This window comes from Monodelphis domestica, chromosome 3 (genome assembly GCF_027887165.1).
Source record: "Monodelphis domestica isolate mMonDom1 chromosome 3, mMonDom1.pri, whole genome shotgun sequence".
Taxonomy (NCBI): domain Eukaryota; kingdom Metazoa; phylum Chordata; class Mammalia; order Didelphimorphia; family Didelphidae; genus Monodelphis; species Monodelphis domestica.
Window position 1 is genome coordinate 35,905,808 of NC_077229.1, and position 15,145 is coordinate 35,920,952.

The following is a 15,145-nucleotide window of genomic DNA, read 5'->3' on the forward strand; positions in this document are numbered from 1 at the left end:
TACATAATATTGATTCTAAGATGTATGGTAAGAACTTAAAAACAAGCCAAAACAGAAAAACCTTCTACTGGAGCAGATCAGACTGGAGAGAGGCTAAAAGTCTGAGGTAAAGTTGTACCCCAGAAAGGTAGCATTTTCTCTCCCCAGAGACAGAAAGACTGTCCCAGGTATTGACATGGTGACAAGACCTTGTTGGTAGGTCAAGCTACAGGGAATGTGGAGGAGCTTGATGGGTGGAAAAAAGAGAGTCTTGCTGCACAGCCCAGAATGTCTGAGAACTCTCCTCACCTCTCATTCAGCCTATGACACTAGCTGTCTGGTTTGCTTTCTGCCTTTGCCCTCTCTAATCTAGTTACCGCTATCCATGCAGGCTACCCAGAGTGCTGTCAGATTTAAGCATGCCCCCTTCCAAAGCTCCAGGGTATCCCTGTTGCCCCTGGACAGCAGAAAAGAATCTCTTTTTGAAATCACACATTACAGTCTCTGGTTCCTTCCCACTAAACTTAGCTGTGGCCTTGTTTCCATCAGTCTCCCATCTTTATACCTCTAACCTCTATACCAGTTCTTGAAAAGTCTTTCTTCTCACTCCCGCTACCTAAAATGCCTTGCTTCCTCAGTGGTCTGCCAGAGAGGCCTATCTTCTCCTCCAACAGGTTTTAGGATCCCAGCCAACCCATTTTCACCCTTCTTCCCCTCCAGTTACTTTTGTATTTGCTTATTTGGGAGCAGGTTGTTTTCCCCAGGTAGATGGAAGTTCCTTGAGGGCAAAGATGGTTTTTTGTCTTCTCTCTCTGTCTCTTTGTCTTTTTCTCTTGCCTCTCTCTCCATATGCCTCTATAGATGAAACATTTTCTCCTAGAAAATTTTGCCCCTCTTCAGTGTCAAGCAGCCTCTTGCTTCTCTCACCTTTAGATAAGCCGTTTATACCTTGTCAACTCCAAGGCAACCAACCAAGTTATGAAAGAGCCCTTGGAGTCCATGTTTAACATCTTTATAGGTCGAGATGGTCAGACTGCCCTTTTTCTAAACCATCCCATTATGTCCCTAGAATCAGTTTTATTAGCCACTAGAGTGTTGTTTCATGCAGCACTGTGTAGTTTAATGCTACCCTGGTGGCCTTCAATGGTTACTTTGATGCCAGTCCAAGGGCCAGGCTTTCTTTTCAGGAGTGATTTATCCCTGGGCAGAATCTGACTGATGTGCTCCACAACTGTGTGTACAGGAGGGCCATCTATGGGATCCCACTGAGCAGATTCTTAACCACAAACCTACCTATGAGTTGGTAAGGAAGGGAGCAAGCTAGTTATTCTTGCCTGAATGTGTTTGTGGGAGGACATTTCTACATTTTACATGCAGTAGTAAGGGCAATAACTCACATTTATGTTGCTCTAACCACATAGTGGCTTTTGATGTAGATGATACAGGTATTTTTTAGTCCCATTTTACACATGAGAAAACTGAGGCTGTCTGTGGCCAAATGACTTTCTCAGTCACACTGCTGTGAATTGTCCAAGGCAAGATTCCAGCTTCATTGCCTCACATCCAGTTCTCTCCTCCCCAAGTAACCTTGACTCTCATAGTTAGCTGTCACCCGTATTCTCTTTGCTTTTATTCTTTTTTTTTCTTGGACACTATTACTGTCTCACACTATTACTATGTTTAGTTTAGATTGCCACCTCATTAGGAAGTCATGGAATTTCGCAGACAGTATCTTGTCCATCTGAGATTTTTGTGGGCTTAGCGAGGAACTTTTCAAGTCTCAACTTTATCTGAAAGAGACAAGAAAGCAGGTCATGGGATGGAGGGGTGGGGTTGTGTTTTGGGGTTGCTGCTATTGTTTTTTTACTTAAGTATTTCTTAGTCCTTAAAGTTCTACTCCTTTCTGTTTCATCCTTTGTGATATAAATAGATTTTTTTTCAGACATAATGAGGCCGTTCATGGTACGGAAATACTCAGACCCTCTGAATATAGTAAGAGTACAATCTTTGTATTTCTGCACAAGTGGGCATTCTCCCAAGTCTGACTGCTAAAGATTTATCTCTCTTACTCTCCAGTGTTATGCTGAATCTCTTTCTTTATGGGCAGTTAATAGGTAAAAGCTTCCAGTGGCATAGCATACTTGGTAGGAATTACAAAAATAGATGGATATTTCATGAAAACAACTCTTTTGGACTCCTTGGAACGGGTATCCTTTAGAGTAATAAATTGATGTTATGGTGACTTCATTTCTTTTCTCATTCCAGGCATAAGCTTTTCAAACAGCGCTGTGCAGTTGGGCCCAGCCGGCCTCCTTCAATATCACAGCCTGGGTTTACTATTGGCCCATCATCTTCTTCATCTTTGCCACCTCCAGCCTCTTCTAAGCACAAAACAACAGAAAGACCAGAAAAAGGAGACAAACTCCAAAAGAGGCCTGTAATGCCATTCCACCATAGGCCCTCTGTAGGCGAAGAATTATGCATGGAGCAGGATGCACCAGGACAGAAGCTGGGCTTGGCTGGGGTTGACTCCTCCTTAGAGGTCCCAAGTAGTAGGAAGTATGATAAGCAGATGGCTGTGCCTTCCAGAAACACAAACAAACAAATGCATCTGAATCCTATGGATTCACCCCATTCCCCCATTTCCCCTCTGCCTCCAACCCTCAGCCCACAGCCAAGAGGCCAGGAAGCCGAGAGTTTGGACCCACCATCCATTCCTGTGAATCCAGCACTCTATAGTAATGGACTAGAACTCCAGCCATTATCAAACCTGGATGACAGGACTGTTCTTGTGGGCCAGAGACTGCCTCTCATGGCAGAGGTCAGTGAGACAGCCTTGTACTGTGGGATTGTGCCCCCAAATTATGAATCATCTGATAAATGGCACAGTTACCATCTGCCACCAAGTGATGATCCAGAGTTCAGGCCTCCAGAGCTCCAGAGTGAGCAATATGATGTCAAGATAGAGATAAATACAGATAGCTCTGCACTGAAAAGGTAAAGAAATTGACCCAGCTTTCATGGTTCATTCTCATTTGACAAGAAGTTTATCTTTATAAAAATACAAGTCTTACTTCCCTTCTACCCATTCACCAATTATCTTATTAAGGCTTAAATATTAAGTAATAAGAAAACAAAAGTCAAAGGAGAATTGGAGGAAATTTCATTATTTTAACACAAAAAGTTTCAAAAGTCCAACTTAGAAAAAGCAGTTCACATTATTAATTTCCCAAACACTGCTTAATACATAAACAAATAGAGTCACATCCCTATATTTCTCCCTCGTATATTCTGCTTGTAGTTGATTATTTGTTTACAAAGATAAAATACTGTGGGCAACCAGCTCTATTGCATGAATCCTCATGTTGATGTATGAATGACTGCAAATGCATTAAATTTGGGAGCATTTGTCCATAATTCTCACACTAAAAAAATTGAAATAAATCAGCAGTCCCATAAATGTGCTAGATTTTTTTTAAAGCACATAATAGACCAAGATTTATGAAATTGGTTTGATTTATTGGCATAAATAAAACAATTTCTGGGATTGTTCAATTGGTCCTAATGAAGGGGTGTTTTCTAGGTTTCACTTGTTTACTATCTCATATTGGTTTCTTGGCATCCTTGTTACACATGCTACTTCTTTGATTTACCTAGTAAAACGTGGAAAAGATCTCAGCTTTTCATTTAGGGAAGTAGTAATCAGATTTATTTTACTTCCTTAGACTCTTAGCACAACCTAACAAACGGTTTAAAATCTGGGAAGACAAGCAGCCCCAGGGGCAAGCAGGTTACCTAGACCGGTCACCTCGAATGCAGCAGCCTTCAGAGAGCCTGGGAGATGCCAGTGACCCCTATACCTTTGAGGATGGCGACATCAAGTACAGTTTTACTGTCAATAAGAAATGCAAACTTGGAACTGATAAAGACCTGCTCAAAAAGAATAAGGTATCTTACATCACCCAGTGAGATTCGATGAACTCTAGCTATAGAAGCTGAAAGAGATTTAAAAGCACAATCTGAGTTTTTCTCTCAAATTATTTCACTATTGATGTAAAGTGTAAAGAAATGCCTCCAGCATGTGACTTATTGCTGGTCTTTGCATTCCACTTCTCCCTGTTTTAAATGTTGACCCAAATCCTGAGACCAAATACACCATCTATCGCCTCTCATTTATAAATTCCTGTACATTTATTTTTAGGAATTCTTGCAAAATGTTTGAAATATGAAATGTGTTTCCCACAGTTAATTATACATTATGATTAGTCTTGGTTTTTGGTCTCTTCCCTCCATACAATTTTAGTATTGAGGGTATCATGAGAAATTTTGTTATTGTCCTAGAAACATAAGACAACCTAAATAGAGTTGCACTAGGCCATTGCTTTGAAATTTAACTATATTGTTCCAAAAGTAAGCATAGTTTAGGAGGTTATTTAGTAGAAATCATTATCTGAGAGAGCTAAGTGAGTGCATGCATGTACCTGCAAATTGTATTCTGGCTAAAAGATGCAAACTTCTAGCACTGATTATTATTTCTATAAGAATGATATAAAAATAATGATAATCACCAGCATTTATATATTGTTTTAAAGTTTGCAAAGTACTTTACAAATATTATTTCATTTGATTCTCCCAATAGCCATAGGGGATAGGGCCTATTACTTATCCTTGTTTACTATGAAGAAACTAAGGCAGATGAGTTAAGTGACTTCCCCAAGGTCACATAGCTTGTGCCTATGGCTGCATTCAAATCAGGTCTTCCTGAGCTATACAATCATCACACTTATGAGAGTACTTTATACAAAAGTCTCTGCTTCAATAAGAATTACTCAAGAGAGTTGATGAGAAAGTGGGAGTATTTTTAGATTCCCATGGTGAAAGGCAGCTCCTTTGTCCTTTGACTGCCTATGTCCTATTGAGAGCATTTTTACCTGTCATTTTGCACCCTTCAACCTCTAATCTTAGTGCTCTCCCTTCTAATTCGTACTCTTGGTTTGCTGTGCATGTGTTTATGACGGCTGATTTTCTTACACAGTCTGAAGATGGATTTGGTACAAAAGAAATCCCTCCACCAGGTCATTCCACACCAGTTCCTGATGGGAAAGATGCCATGTCTATTTTCAGTTCTGCTCCAAAAACAGGTGTGTAAAATATTATTTGTCCTTTTTAGGTAGTTGGTAAAATATAGTAGGAGGGCACGTTCTTTTCCATTAATGCAAACATATTTTTAGCATAAATTTAGGCCCACCTTTCTCATGTTGTTTTTCTTTCCTAATTGTTGATCAATTGTAGTCCTTGTTTTAAATGTAAGAAAAGCCATAGAGGAAAAAGTTTGCTTGAGAGCTATGTTCATTTCTCACTCCTCTGACAGTGAAAAAAACCACTTACGTTCCCCATCTTGCTAGCACTGTTTTTCTCTTCTTTCTCATAGATGTCCGTCAGGAAAGTGCTGCCGGCAGAGCTGGCCCCAGCAGCCTTACACAGGTGACTGATCTGGCCCCTTCCCTCCATGATTTGGATAACATCTTTGATAATTCTGATGAGGATGAACTTGGGGTGAGTCTGTTCTTAGTGGCGAAGTCAAATACACAATCACAAAACAGAATGCCCATAGACTCTTATTACCATCAATAAAGTTAGGTTTTTGGATAATGGCATTTATATTCTTTTCTAATAAAGGCAAAAGGAGAGATCTCCTTATCAGTTGAATGATTTACATAATTCTTTGTGCATTTAAGAAAAAATGTAATGTTAATACTGCATTGTATCTTTTATCTTTGATCCTGATACAAGGCTTTTCCTTGTTTTAAAATGTGAAGCTTTTATAAAGTTTATGAAATCTTCCTAAATATTAGGAGATTTCAGAGTTTGAGGGATCTGCTATAGGATCTCTGAAATAATCTTTATTTATAAATTTTAATTTAGAAATACTGATGTTTCTATTATTTTCATTCATCCAATGTTTAATCAGTCAATAAACGTTTACCAAGTTCACTATGTTAAATGCTGGGGATACAAAAAGGCCTAAGATATCTCCTGCTCTCAAGGAGCTTACACTCTAATGGAAGAGAACACATGTAAACAGTTAGATACAAAGCCAGCTCTGTGCAGGGTAAATAGGAAATGATAAAAGAAAGAAGGCACTGGAATGAAGAGAACTTGGGAAGGACTTCTTTTAGAAGGTAGCAGGATCTAGAGATCAGGTAGTCAGTATGGAGGAGGAAAAGCATTCCTGGCATGGGAGGCAGACAGAGAAAATGGTGAGAGCCAAGAGATGGAGGTTCTAGTTTGTATAGCAATCAGGAGGCCAGTGTCACTGGAGTGAAGAGTGTGTGCTATAGAGTAAGTTCTGAGCAGACTGGAAAAATGGGAAGAGGACTGGATTAGGAAGGGCCTTTGATTGGTAAACAGAACACTTCATATTTGATCCTGTTGGTGTGAAGGAGCCACTACAGCTTATTCAATTGGGTGGGGTGGAGGGCGGGGCATGATTGGATCTTCACTTTAGGAAAATCACTTTAGTTGTCAAATGGAAAATGGACTGGACTGGGGGAGAGACTGGAGCCAGGCAGACCCCCTAGTAGCTACTCCCATAGTCCAAATGTGAGGTGATGAGAGGCTTAGACCAGGGCGCAGGCAATGTCAGAGGAGAGAAGGGAGTGTATCTGAGAGATTTTGCAAAAATGAAACTGACAGATCTTGATAAGAGCTTAGATATGGAGGAATAAAAGCCAATGAAGAATCTTTAGATTAGCCTTAAGTCAATTGCGTGGGGGTATCTAGAGTTTCAGTGATTTGTCCAGGATTGCACTAACAATTTGTGTCCAAGGCATGTTCTGACCTCAAATGCTCCTGACTCCAAAGCCAACTCTTCCCCTACTCTGCCTTGCCACATCTTTGCAAATTAAATATTCCCAGGAAATCTCTTTCCAGGCTGCATCACCAGCACTACGGTCATCAAAAATCCCAACAGTAGGAACTGAAGACCGACCTCTGGGTAAAGATGGGAGAATGGCAGTTCCTTATCCTCCAAGTGAGTAGAGCAGCTTCATTTTGGCTTCATTCATTTCCTATATTAGAGCCATATACACCTCTTTTTTTTCCCCCTTTCATACCAAATATTTAAAGTCATGATTTTGATTGGCCTTACCAAAAATGGCAGGACTGAATCATAAGCAAGAACCAGCACCATTTTAACTTTTTTTCCCCATATCTGCAGGGCAAGAATTTTATCATTTTATGATGCTAAAAACATTTGTCCTGTATATCTTTGTTTAATAGTGCTTTTCCAAAAAGATTGTGCTTTAGATTCAAGGGATGCTTCATTAAGAAAGCTGTTTGTCACATATTTTCAGATATGGGCATCAGTTTTCATAAGCTTTATCCCAGAAATATCATGGATAGTAGTTTCTACTGATCAACTTTGAGATTTAGGACCCAATTTTGATAATTTCTTATGGGTAAGATTAGCTGGATATGCATGCTCATAATAGGAGGAATTCCCTTCTAGTATATTCATAAGAAATCAAACTATTAAATGAGAGCAAAGACAGTCAGACTGTGTGGCTGCTCTGAAGCAGAAATACCATTTCACTGCAAATCATTCTTTAATACCTTCTCATTAACTACAGCTGGTAATGAGAACAAATTGAGGGGAAAAACCACCATGTCACAGGGATGAGTCAAAGAGTTTTATGGACCCATAAAGGCCATGCTGATTTCCTCCAATGTGGACATCGAGAGGGTCTGGAGATGGGACTGTGACAGTTTTAGGAGATCCCATAGCTTTTTAAATATGCAAAGCTTTCTCAAGCATGACACGTGGGAAAATGAATAATGATAGCCAGGCAGGCGCTGTGGTTTTTTTAATTAAACATTTTTCTTTTTTTATGACTGCACTGCAGAATTGTACAAACAGGGAATGCAGTGATGAAAAGAAACAGTGTAAAATGGATGCATATGGAATAGGCCAAATCAATGAATCCTTTCTCTCAGATTGAACCAATTAATCCTCTATGTCCCTTTTGACATTAACAAGTGATCCATAGCAACACATGGAAGATGTCGAAATCCCTGCTAGAGTCCTCCCAGAGCCATCTGTATTCACTAACTATCTGACCATCAGTACCCTTGCTCACCTTCCTGAGAAGAGCTGCCACAGATGTTCCTACAGTATTCAGGTTATCATTCAAATTAAAGAATTTAAGTTCTCTCATGAGAATGCTAGCTAGAAACTACTCTAAGTGCATGTGCATCAACTCAACATTTTCAGTTTGGCCAAATACATGTTTGCTATAGGTTGGGAGGGGAAGAACAGTTTCTTTTTCATACAAAGAGAAAACACAATGGTTAATCTCATTTTAAACATCTGTTTTTAGAGAAGAAAAAAAGGCATTTTGGGGGACAATTTCCAACTAATTTTTGTGCCCTGTGGGACTGATATGACAATTTGTTTATATTCCACTTCAGAAAAACATACCAAAAAACCCTTTCATCCAAGTGATTTTGCCATAAGTTTAGTCCTTACTCTCTTTCTTTATGATTTTCCCTGCCTCAATGGTACTTGCAGTTTAGCACTATGGAAAAACCCTTTGAAACTAGTTCTGTTTCATATAGAAGATGACTCACAGGGGTCCATTTATTTTCATAAGTTGCAGTTCTAGGCCTTCAGAATGACAAGTGTAATGTAAGAGGTAAATTTAGGGGTTTTTGACTAATATATTATACTGATGGTCGCCGGGATTTGATTCAATACCAATAAAAATACTCAAGTCAGTTTGGGAATTTTATGGTGTTTTAATTAATATAGAGGGAAGGAATTAAGAAGAAGAAGAGAGAGAGAAAGGGGTATAAGATTTCTCCAGCCTAGCCTAAACCAAGGGAAGTTTAGAGACCTCAGCCACGAGGTCTCCTCCAAGATTAAAACTAGCTGGGCCTCCAGCCAGGAGGTCTACTCCGAGATGAGGAGCCTCCTAAGAGGATAGCACTTTAGGGGTAAAGGAAAAAAGGAATTAGTCTAAACTCATGAGAGAGTTCAGGGAAGACACCTCACCTGACCCACACTATTGAGCTTCTCCCAGTCACCGCACCAAGAATGCTCACTGCCAAACCCGGACAAGAGCTGCAGGCACACCAAGACACCCAGCATGCTGCCACCAGCTACGTCTCTGCCGCCAAAGAGAGTGGCAAGAAGAAGTGATGCGAATATATAGACTTTTTTTAGATCACTTCCTGCGTCTCACATGTACCAATGGTAGCTTAAGGACTTAGGACAGCCCAGGGGGTCTGTCAGTTGTTTCTTATTTGTCAGTTGCTAGCACATGTCTGTCATAGGCCATCCTCCTCAACACTTAATCCTTAAGTAGGGGTGTAGACATTCCTGTTAGTTAGGATTTTAAAGATTTAATCAGGGTGGAGAAAATCTAAAATTCACAGTACTCTGCTTTATTTTAAATCTGCAGTCCTGAAAAGCTCGGGGCAAAGGAATTCTATTGTAGCCATTATCTTGCAAACTTGTCATATATTTTCCTGTATGAAGCTTATGGTAAAGCTGAGCACCCTCTCAACCTGCCAGTGTGCCACATGCTATAGGAAGCTGTGCTCCTGCCTGTGAGGTTTGCTTTGTTCCCTCTTACCTCATTATTGACTGTTGACTAACCCTGAGGCAGATGGGTACCTGGAATCTTTGGGAGCCGAAAGCCAGTGAGTGAGAAAGGCTCTCTGGGCCTCTGGATGATAAGTGACCAGATCCTTAGTGCAGTTACCAGTCTTGCCTTTCCTGGGCCTTTCCTGTTAGAGACTAGTTGTTGTCACCTGAGTGGCTTTTCAAAGCTTCACCCTGTCTGTATCTATAGCTACTTGACCTGAATTTGTGTTATTGTTCTTCAGGGGTACCAAATTAGAATGTGTGTGAATGGATCAGAAGAAATCCATCACCAGGACTGAAAAAGCAAACAAAAATATATTGCCTGCTAGGTGTCTGGACCAGGCCATCATCCAAGATGGATCAGTAGAATCAGTCCCAGTACTTATTACTCACCTATTATCCACTTTGTCCCGTGGGTTGTATTAGGGGACTTTGCTCTCTTTTTTGCTAACATTTAGAACTTAACCTGGCCAAATGGATGTGTCTTCCCTTCTCCTCCTGATATGCCTATTTCTCTCTGTGGCCTCATCCTTCACCTTCTCCCATGTCAAATCCTCTACCTCCACCGAGTCTTTTCTTGGCCTCTTCCCCCATACAAACAGTAGGCAAAACTTCCCATTCTTCCTGCACAGTGTCTTCGAAATCTCACCCTTCCTCTCTCTTCCCTTGCTGCCCACTTGATTAAAGGCAATTGCCTTTAATCACTTTTTATGCCTTCAAGCTCTCCTCATTCATCCATCTTTTCTTCTTCTGAGGGCACACATGTGGCTCCTCATTTCCCACCACACATCAGACCCATCATTGTGGCACTGAGGCATCAGCCATGGTTATTGTGCCTACCTTTCCAACCTGCCTCGTGATAGCCTTTTTCTAAGTGCTCCCTGCTCTGCAGTACTTTCCTACCAGTGCACCTTGTCCACTCTATTCTTTAGGTCTGGAATGCCCAAGCTGTCCTCCCAGTTGATTGCTGTCCCTACAGGCACCAATCTGTGTGTTCTGGTCAGCATTATGTGTGTGTGTGTGTGTGTGTGTGTGTGCGTGCATGCTGCTTTGTATTTCTTTAAACTCCATGAAAACCATCTTCTATGATCTTTGGACCTTCCTCTGGGCATGGCTTCAGAGATGCCTAACAAGTGTTAAGCTAGAGACAGAACTCATATGTAAGCTCCTTGAAGACAGAGTTCTGGCCAAGGATGCTAGGTGTGTTGACCAGTATTCCTACAAGTGATAATTCAGTCTGCCCTTAGAAATATGCAGAAAAAGGGACCTTGATTTCCCAGGCAGCCACTTCTATTTGTGGAGAACTAGAACTAGAATTAGGAGGAAGTTTTATCCTCAGATCAAACCTGGTTCTGTTTCTTTGCAACCTACCTTTGTCCCCATTGCTCATGTTCCAACTTTCATCCTCTGGGGTCAAGGAAACAAGTCTGGTCTCTCTTGCAGTTAGGTAGCCAGCTCTCCTGTGTCCCCTAAATCTTCTCCAGGCTCAGCATCCTTAGATCCTGCAAAGGTCTGGTACTCACCTCTAGATGTTTTGCTTACAATGTAATATTCCACTGATGATATGACCAGGACAGAAAACTCTGGATTACCAATTTCCTCACTTGAGGCTCATTTCTTAGTATCACTTGAGGTCTATGAACTACCTCTGTGGTCATATCACAGGGTTGTAGTGATTGAACTTGTAGTCCTTCCAGGCCCCTTCTTTTTCAAATAAACCAATATGCAGCAGGATGGCATAATTCATACTTTAGAGCAGTGACTTAAATATAGGAATGACAGATTCTTGGCCAAACATAGAGGATACTCAATAACAACAATACTAATTATGTAGCTTTCATAAAAGTTGAACATTAGTTAAGTGCTTTATATCCCTTATCTACCTTGAGCTTCACAATACCCTTATTTTATATAACAAGAACCCCAGGCTCATGTAGGCTCAGTGGTGTATGTCAAAGGAAGAATTGTGACCTTCCCCTGGAAGGGCAGCACTACCTAAGCAGAATTTCCTGGTCAGAAATTGCCTAGAGTTTTAAAATTAAAATCAAAAGGTGCTTTAATCTGAAAAGATAGGAGAAGGAGAAAACTGTGCATAGGTGCATGCACACATGTGTCCATGTGTATTGAGTCAGATGCTTAACAGAGTAACTACAAAATAGGAAGAAAAAAAGCTTTGGGCAAAGCTAGGCAGTTTCCAGCTCTGCCTAGGAGACTTTAAAAGAGTTTGGGGGGCAGCTGGGTAGCTCAGTGGATTGAGAGCCAGACCTAGAGATGGGAGGTTCAAGGTTCAAATCTGGCCTCAGTCACTTCACCCCTGTTCCCTGCCCTGACCACTCTTCTGCCTTGGAGCCAATACACAGAAGGCAAGGGGAGAGAGGGAGAGGGAGAGGGAGAGGGAGAGGGAGAGGGACAGGGAGAGAGAGAGAGAGAGAGAGAGAGAGAGAGAGAGAGAGAGAGAGAGAGAGAGAGAGAGAGAGAGAGAGAGAGAGAGAGAGAGAGAGAGAGAGAGAGAGAGAGAGAGAGAGAGAGAGAGAGAGAGAGAGAGAGAGAGAGAGAGAGAGAGAGAGAGAGAGAAACTGAAGTTAAGAAGAGACAACCTAAAAACTGCTAGAAAAAGAAAGTTGACCATTGACCATGACTCCCTTTGGTGCCCTCTGCAGGTAGGCCATGCTTGGCCAGCTGGCTATTCTATTCCTTCCCCTTTTCTGCCTCCTCTCTTCAAGACTCCCTGCCAGTGCCAGCTCTCAAGTGAGCTCACACCTCCTGATGCTTGCTAATGTTCCAAATGGTGCCCTGCCCCACTCCTGATTGACTTTGTCTTGACTTTAAATTGTTAACTCTATTTTGTATCTGCTTGTCTGTGTACATGTTATTTCCTTCCAGAAAAACACAGATTTTTAAGGTCCTGGACAGTTTTTGTACCTTTTTGGTATGTTTTTGTCTGTAACCTCTGTGCTTAGCACAGTACCTGATAGGTACTTAGTAAACTGGTCTCTTGCTTTAAAGATTTGGTGGACAGGTGAGAAAAACTGACACTCAGAAAGTTTGAATTGAATGGAAACTGTGGTTTACTAGCAGGGACAATTACAGGTCTTAACCAGGCAAATTCTTTATCATCAGTTTTGCATATAGGAATCATATCTGGGATGTATCTTTTAATAAAGACTACCTCTTCAAAAGAAACAAGGTAGTTCAAGGGATGGGGAGAGGAACAACATTACAGCATATGTGGAAATTTATTTATATGTAGGAATCTCAAAGCTAAGCTACCATGTAATTCCATGAGATTACCTGGAATCAGGGGAATGCTACAGTGTTCTCGTGATATTTTTTATGGGCAGAATGGAAGGGTGTGGGTTTGATGGAGGACAAGTAGGTGAATTTGAAGCAGGTTGACAAGTTGGACTCCCAAAGTAGTCAAAAGTAGTTATTAATGACTTAATGTCAGCCTAGAAGGAAGTCTCTGAGGGGTTCTGAGTTGCTTAATATTTTCCCCTGTGACTTGGAGGGAGCCATAGGTGGAGATGTGGAAGGGATACCTGTATTGTATTTGGGGAGGATGTTGATTATGTATGATTCTGAATGGTAATGGGCTTCAAGGTTAACTAAAGATCATGATTATGGTCATGTTCTTGAAGGGCTGATCTGTGCAAGAGGGTTGGCTTTGTTCTACTGGGTAGAAGGAGAAAGAAATGATTGGAATAGCTAGCTGATTTTCAGTTTGCTAAATATCTTTAAGCAAAGGAACCCTTGTTTGATATGTCCTGGAAGGGATCTCAATGGGATGGGGAAGAGGTTTGATGGATGTTGGGATCTTCTCTTACTCTGAGATGTTTGGATTCTTTAATCCTCCTCTTTTTCTCTTCACATCAATATATAGAGCACATAAATCCTTATTGTATGATTTAAGCATTGAACCAGTTAAGTAGGGATTTTTTGCATTCAAGTTGTTGCTTTTTCCTTTTAAATGATGATTAAACTCAACCATTGCATTTTATTCAAAGTGAAAAGCTGTCAATGCTATTGGACTGGACTACTTCCTTGGGTTTTTTTCTTCTGTTATTTGAATATTCAGAGAAAAACAAATGATACTTCAAGGAGATTTCCCCTGCTCTGAGGGTAGTCCAGAAGTCTCCATGCTAACTGCCTGGGTGCATGTCTCAGGACATCAGAGACCATGGAATATACCCTCTATTCTAAAGGTCTCTTCATTATCAAATAATATGTGCAAAGTGGCTATAAGTCTTCAAGTCCTATGGGAATGTTAGTCATTAGTGATTGGAAATGATGACTAGTTGACTTTAGAACAAATCTTAGGCATCACATTTCTTTAATGTCTAGCTCCACAGCTGACTGCTTAGACTCTCTTGTCACTCTTGTACATTTTGAATTCCAGGACTAACTAGTAGGAAGAAATCTTCTTTGTTCTCATGTCACTGAAGCTGTCGTAAGTAGCAGATTGCTCTGTGTATGTGTAAATGTTCTGTAATTGCCAACATGGACAATTAAGTACCTTATTTGAAAAGAATTCACATTTTTGTTATTTGATTCACAATAGCATCTGCTTTCCCTTTTATATAGATTAACTTTGAAAACACCCTTTAAATATAAGCCTCATTTTTTTTAGTTAATACTACAGAAAGTTGAACTGTGACCTTGAGTCTTATCAGACTGTTCTATTCATGTTACAGAAGAAAAAAACTTAAGAACCCAAATTAGAAAAGCAAATTTTAAAGTTTTAAAATAAATTGTGTTGTTTTTTTCTCTTGAGAATTTCAGCATCCCTTATATAATAAAATGCAATCAAAAACATCCCTAGCTTTTAGAGCCAATATGGCAGAGTGAACAGGACATTCAACTGGGAATCAAGAAGACCTGAATCCAAACCTTGACTCAAACCCTACTTGGCTGTGTGGTAACTGAGTCACTCAGTTTCTTCACCTATAAAATAGGCGGTAAGATTAGTACTACTATTCAGGGTTGTTGTGAAGCTTATATACATACACACATAGCACTTTCCCAAGTGCTATATGTTAGCTGAAATTACCTCCTGTTGTTAAGCTGCTTAGTTTTACTATATATTGCTCCAGGGGATTCCAGATAATTCTTGGTGTCTTGGTGAGCAATGCACACAGCACTATACTTAATGAGAAGATCTGAATTCAAGTCCGGACCCCAGTTTTAACTAATTGTGAGTTCCAGCAAAGTCCTTTTCTTTTGCAAAAGAGGAGTCCTACTTGCTCTACTCTAGACCTCCCAGAGCTATGAGGAGGAAAACACTTTGGAAACTACAGAATACTTTTAAAATGAGAATTAGTATCATTGTAAACATAAAGTAATATGAATTACTAAATAGGAATGAATGAAAAAATATTTAAATGACTGCATCCTGATGATACAAATGAAAATATGAGCTATTCCTGTGCCTCCAGGGAGCTCATCCTAATACTGTAGTTGGGCAGAAGGGGTGATTGATTGCAGATAAGATTCCCTGGCATGGGAGCATGGTCTGGGGCCCGT

At 40.4% G+C, this 15,145-nt stretch overlaps 1 protein-coding gene across 7 annotated transcripts in view; it reads left to right on the plus strand.

Annotated features, from left to right (window-relative positions):
* The window catches only part of MED13L (mediator complex subunit 13L), a 446,607-nt gene that overhangs the window by 377,685 nt on the left and 53,777 nt on the right, over window positions 1–15,145 (plus strand). For all 7 annotated transcript variants that reach the window (XM_001365370.4, XM_007489989.3, XM_007489988.3 and 4 more), the window contains 5 exons: window positions 2,245–2,976; window positions 3,705–3,927; window positions 5,015–5,120; window positions 5,411–5,535; window positions 6,913–7,012. In XM_001365370.4, the coding sequence (XP_001365407.2) occupies window positions 2,245–2,976; window positions 3,705–3,927; window positions 5,015–5,120; window positions 5,411–5,535; window positions 6,913–7,012 (1,286 nt within the window). The remainder of the gene's footprint in view (window positions 1–2,244; window positions 2,977–3,704; window positions 3,928–5,014; window positions 5,121–5,410; window positions 5,536–6,912; window positions 7,013–15,145) is intronic.